This window comes from Trichechus manatus, unplaced genomic scaffold (assembly GCF_000243295.1).
Source record: "Trichechus manatus latirostris isolate Lorelei unplaced genomic scaffold, TriManLat1.0 scaffold00213, whole genome shotgun sequence".
Classification (NCBI taxonomy): Eukaryota; Metazoa; Chordata; class Mammalia; order Sirenia; family Trichechidae; genus Trichechus; species Trichechus manatus.
This window is the reverse complement of record NW_004444149.1, coordinates 2,697,537-2,703,536: the sequence shown is the minus strand read 5'-3', so window position 1 is coordinate 2,703,536 and position 6,000 is coordinate 2,697,537. Positions and strand designations below refer to the sequence as shown.

The following is a 6,000-nucleotide window of genomic DNA, read 5'->3' as shown; positions in this document are numbered from 1 at the left end:
ACAGTGGCAGAGCTGTGAGGGCAGGGCGGCAGGGACAGTGGCAGAGCTGTGAGGGCAGGGCGGCAGGGACAGTGGCAGAGCTGTGAGGGCAGGGCAGCAGGGACAGTGACAGAGCTGTGAGGGCAGGGTGGCAGGGACAGTGGCAGAGCACTGAGCTGTGAGGGCAGGGCGGGACACCCACTGACCCAGAAGGAGCTCTTGGAAGCGGTTTGTCCTGCACAGTCTGTCCTTCACCCTGTCCCTGTTCCCAGTACCATTGTGCTCTGCTCCACCCCTCCCTCCTCCCTAGATGTGGTAACTCAGAGAGACCCAGGCTATGTAGCTTCTCTGCTTTCAATATATATATATTTCATTATAGGAGTAATACACACAGCTGATAGAAAAGTTTGAGAACTACAAAGAGATAAAAGGAAGTCCCATCATTTGGAGAGGGCGCTGCTGTGCACATCACTTCTTCAAGTCGCTATGAGTGCTCAAGGCACCCACACGTGGGGTGGGGACTCCCAGTGTAATGGGCACTGACCCAGAGATTGGGGTCAGGAGGCACAGGGGTGGCTGGGAAGGGGCCGCACTGCCCACTCTGACTTAGCAAGTCCATTATCTTAATACCTTTCCTCTGTGCGTATTTTATTGTGATCATTTTGCATATAGTGATTTGAAAAGCATAGTCAACACAGTGTCTTTCATGGGTTCTAGAAGAGATATATTATGAAGAAGGGCTTGTGACAGACAACACTTGCCAATGGGTGGTTTATAATTAATTATCCCCCATTAAAAAAAATGCCAGTGACGCAATTTTAAGGATTCAGAAAGCCGTTCTTGGCAGTGGAAGCGGCCATTATGTTACTCCCCGCGGCTCTGCTTTTGTGGAAGAGAAGTCTTTTTATCTGGTATTTCTCTGAGCTGTCCAAATACATTGGCCATTGTTAGCAAGTCCAGGAACAGAACAGCCCCTGCTATTGTTCAGGCTGGTCACTAAATACAGAAGAAGCTTCGCTCTGAACTGAGGGCGAAGGAAGTGAAACATAGTTCCTGGAATTGGCAAAGGCAGAAGCAGAAAAGAAAACTCTTCCTCCGGCTCCAGGACCCCTATTTTCTTTCCTCCGCACCCCTAGTTATGACGAGCTGGCTCCTCGGATCTCGGTGTAGGGCCTGCTGATGCATGACACTAGGGGGCACGACCTAGACCACTGTGTCCCCTGTGAATGGTGCTCATGGGAGTTTTCAGCGCGGAGGCTTTGTAGGTCCTTTACATTAAGGAGACATTTATTAAGCAGCTGTTGAGTTTATTAAAGGAGTTTCTGAGTGGTACAAACAGTTAAGCACTTGGCTACTAACTGAAAGGTTGGCTGTTTGAATCTCCACCCAGAGGTACCTCAGAAGAAAGGCCTGGTGATCTACTTCCAAAAAGTCACAGCCAAAACCCTATGGAGTGCAGTACCACTCTGAGGCACATGGGGTCGCTGTGAATCGGAATGGACTTGACAGCAAGTGGTGTTGGTGGGGGAGTCTATTAAGCACACACCGAGTTCTCCAGTAAGTGCTAGGAGGGGCTCACAGTCCCATAGTATATAGATGAGAAGAGCTCCTTGTGAACACTGTCAAGGAAAGAATGAGCCATCGTGGACCTTGACCCCTGCCTTGGACTTTTCACGCAAGCTGCACTTGTATCCGTTACGTCTGGGCGCTCCTAAGCTGTGAAGTCTGATGTCCACTCATCAGCTGATGGAGGGGTGTTGCGAGCTCTGCGCAGGGGACCACCCACCAGCGTCTGTCCTGTTCTGACACTGTCTCTTTGTTCCTACAGTGGTGATAATTTGTGCATGAACTTGACGACCATGTTGAGTTTTGCCCTTACAGCTACTTCATCAAGTGGAAAATAGAAAAACGAAAACATTGATACCGTAATTAGACGTGTGGGTAGGTCTTCTAAGCTTAATCGCATTCAGGCTCAGATGAAATCACTATGTGGACTGAATGCGGCCAGCTTCATCCTCCATCAGGTGCTCATTGGACTTAATCACATAGCGCTGTGTGTTCAGTTATGAAGGAGGAAGACACGTGTGACACGCATACACGCTTAAGGCCAGCAATTCCATGTTTAGGGAAACTCTTGGGCAAGTGCACCAAGAATGACGTATAAGGTTGACAGCCACATTGGCTGATATGGCAAAACGCTGGGACCAAGCCAAACCTTCCTCAGCAGGAGAATGGTATAGTTACACAGTGGAATATTACGCAGCAGTGAAAATGAATCTACTATCAACCAAAAGAACAAACCAGTTGCCGTCCAGTCATTTCCAACTCATGGCGACCCTGTGTGTGTCAGCGTACAACCGTGCTCCATGGGGTTTTCAGTGGCTGATCTTTTGGACGTAGATTGCCAGACCTTTCTTCCGAGGTAGCTCTGAGTGAACTTGTACCTCCAGCCTTCAGGGTAGCAGCCAAGTATGCTAACTGTTTGCACCACAGAGTCGCTAGGTGCAAGACTAGCTCCGTGCAGATGAACCATAGAAATATAATAAATGAAAAAGCACATCACAGAAGACTACATGCAAACCGTTTTTGTAAGGCTCAAAAGTCAAGCAGAGTTAAGACGTGTCGGGGTACATAGGTGGTAAACGTTTTTACAAAGTAAGGGAATGATAAACACAAAATGTAACCTTGGGGAGGTGGGGAGGCCGGGGAATGGTAGCACAAAAGGAGCTTCAAAGACAGTGATCATGTTAGGTTTTAGGTCAGTGGAAGGTTTGTGAGTGTTTTATTATGTTTCATAAACATGGACGTTACATATATTGATTTGCATGGGCTAACTATAATGTAATACATTGTATGACAATGTTTCACATACTGGAAATATATTATCAAAGGCATGCTGTAATTAGGGCTTTTTATGATTCTTTTAGTCCCTGGGTGGTGCAAATGGTTAGCACACTTTGGAGGTTCAAGTCCACCCAGAGGCACCCTGGAAGAAAGGACTGGCGATCTACTTCCGGAAAATCAGCCACTGAAAATCGCGTGGAGCACGGTTCTACTCTGACACACACATGGGTTGTGGGAATCAACTCAAAGGCTACTGGTTGTTCCATGACTTGTGTAAGCTCTGTGGGTCTGGAAGCCCTCCTGTTACTCCCAGTCGATGTCTGGGGACTGGGATTTTGCTGATGTTAGGGGAACACTGTGTCCTCTTGCCCAGCTCTGCGGCAGCGAATGTTCTTACTTCTCCGGTCCTTGAGCGCCGGGTCTGGCTGATGCCTGAGTGCACCCTCCTCACCCTGAGCACCGCTGGTGTCTCCCCGAATGTTTGTTGAACGTAGGACAGGCGGAGGGCCTTCCCTGCCCACTGTGGGGGAAAGTGAGGCCAGAGGGGCGTAAGGAGCCAGCACAAACTCAGCAGGCTGCTCAAGTGAGATTCAGCCACTGGCTGAAATCACAGGCTCTGGGGGTGATGTCAGAAAACCTGCAGTGGCCGGCTGCCGCTCCGCCTTGGGCTGCCCTTGGTCTGCAGCCTCGGGGCGGGCGTGTCAGGGTGGAGGGCGCTGGCACCACGTGGCCAAGTGAGAAGGAGGCCGAAGGGAGTCTGTATGGCAGGCAGGGCTCCATGCCGGGTGGAGGGTGTCTCTGCCCCTTGATAGCCTGTGTCCCTGGTCCCTGGACTGTTGGCCGATGGCTAGTCTGCACAACCAGCCCTCCAGCTTTGGGAGAGTTACCGCCTGGGTGTGTCTTCTTAGTCCCGTCTCTCTGCCGGCTGCCTTGGCTGGGGTGGGAGGAAGGAGAGTCTGCCAGCTATGAGATAAGAGCTACTCCTCCCAAGGAAGAAGCCTTGGGAGAGACACTTAAATTTGTCCTCCGGCCCCAGGAGCACAAGTGGGAGGCTGAGGTCAGGGCTCAGACAGCTGCTGGGTCTCTCCGAAATCTTTGGGCAGATTTCTTGCAGCTGCTTGACAAGGAATGGGTTATACATTTGGTTTGAAGGACCAAGCGTGCTTCATGGGACAGCTGTCTGTATTTCCTGGCCTCGGTTCCCTCAGCTGGTCAGACTAATTTAATTAATTGGTTAATAATTAGTCCAAGCTAACGTGGCCGGGCTGATTTATATCTTCTTGTCGTTACTTGCTGTTGAGTCGACTCCAACTCGCAGTGACCCCTCGTGTGCAGGGTAGAACCGCTCCATAGGGTTTTCGAGACTGTGGCCTTTCAGAAGCAGATCGCCGGGCCTGTGTTCCGGGTGCTTCTTTATATCTTAGTCTGCAGTGGTTAAGGGTTTGGCTGCTGACCAAAAGGTCGGCAGTTCACATCCACCAGCGGCTCCTGGAAACCCTGGGGGCAGTTCTACTCTGTCCTAGAAGGTTGCTATGGGTTGGCCATGGGTTTGGTATTTTTTTTATGACCTATTCTCAAAACCAAAAGACTGTTATTTGCTCCTTTACTCTTTAATCTCCTTTTCCTTGAGTAGGCACACACACGATTTTTTCAGGGAGTGGGGAGAGTATTTGTTCTTTTTTACCTTTCAGTTTGGCCTCTAGAAGAAAGTTAGCGTTGTCCTAAATGGTTGAGCACTGAAGAGGGGGTTCAAGGCCTGTTGTGCATCTCAGCCCTGCTATACTGTCTTGGTGATCTTGGGCAAGTCTGTGTCTTTGGGCCTCAGTTACCGTCTGTAAAATGGACCAGCCAACCATGAAGACCCCGTGATTCTGAGACCCCCTGTGTGCTTGTGCATCTTGCAAGCCCCTCCTGGTATTCATTCATTCATTCACAGGTGTGTCCCTTCATTCAGACATTCATCAAGTACTCGTGGGCCACTGTGATGTGCTGGGCAATGTTCTAGGCACTGGAATATAACAGAGAACAAAGCAGGGTGCCTGTCCTCAGGGCACTTAGAGTCTTGAGGGGAAGACAGACATGGAACTGTCATTATACAGCGATTCCTCCTGAGTGGCATGATGGAGAAGGTAGCACTTAATCGGGCCTAATCCAGCTGGGGGGACGAGGATATGCTTAGGCCGAGACCTGAAATCGGAGGAGTTAGCATGGAGGTGGATGGGAGAAGAGTGAGTGTGAGAGGCTGTGGGGAGGGGGTGGGTATGCCTTCCTTCCAAGGTGGAGTTGGGAGGGATGAGGCTCTGAAGGTCTGCAAGGCCTGGTGGGCCGCACCAGAGAGCTTGGACTTGATCCTGTGGATGGTGGCAGGCCCTGAAGAGTTTTCTAATCAAGGGAGTGGGGTGGCCTGATCATTACTTCAGAGGGCTCACTCAGGGCAGAGAAGGCCAGGCTGGGGCGGGAGGCCACCAGGAGGCTGTTACTGTAATCCAGGCGGAGGTGACAGTGGCCTGGGCCAGGGTGGTGCCTGTGGGGTTGGGGAGCAGTGGATGGACTTGAGACATGTTTAGCACTGAGGCCTGTTGTGGCTTCCCCAAATCAGAAACAAAGTTCCCTCTTTGGGTACTGTGTGCTTACCAAGTGTACCGTCCCGTCCCTTCCCCAGAGGTGGCGAGTGATGTGCTGACCAGCCTCCCGGGGGCCAACGTTACCCTGACCTGCCCAGGCGTGGAACCAGGAGAAAATGGCAGTGTTCATTGGGCGTTCAGGAGTCAGGCTGTGGGCTCACCTCACAGCAGATGGACCAGCGTGGGGACGAGGCTGCTTCTGAGGTCGGTGCAGCTCAGTGACTCTGGAAACTATTCCTGCTTCCAGGACAGCCGTCCAGCTGGGACCACACACCTGCTGGTGGAGGGTGAGTGGTGCCCTCAGAGTCCTGGGAGACAGCTTCCAGGCAGCTCCAATGCGCGTAAGAAACACGCTCTGTGCATTCCCGAGAGAGTCCCCGCTTGACCCTTCATATTCCTGTTATTTCCTTGACCCAGGAATTTTGGCGAAAGGCCCCCTGGATCCTGCCAGCAAGTTACTGGTGGAGATTCCTGCTGGGCAGAAGCATCTGGCTTTGGGAAATGCCACAGCTGGCCTCCTTGTGCCGTTAGAGTTTACGGTGGATGTTTTAAT

The 6,000-nt window shown here is 51.3% G+C and overlaps 1 protein-coding gene across 3 annotated transcripts in view; it reads left to right on the top strand.

The window, feature by feature from the left end:
- Positions 1–6,000, top strand: part of IL6R (interleukin 6 receptor) — a 61,336-nt gene that overhangs the window by 19,538 nt on the left and 35,798 nt on the right. For all 3 annotated transcript variants that reach the window (XM_023742573.1, XM_023742572.1, XM_023742574.1), the window contains exon 2: positions 5,486–5,734. In XM_023742573.1, the coding sequence (XP_023598341.1) occupies positions 5,486–5,734 (249 nt within the window). The remainder of the gene's footprint in view (positions 1–5,485; positions 5,735–6,000) is intronic.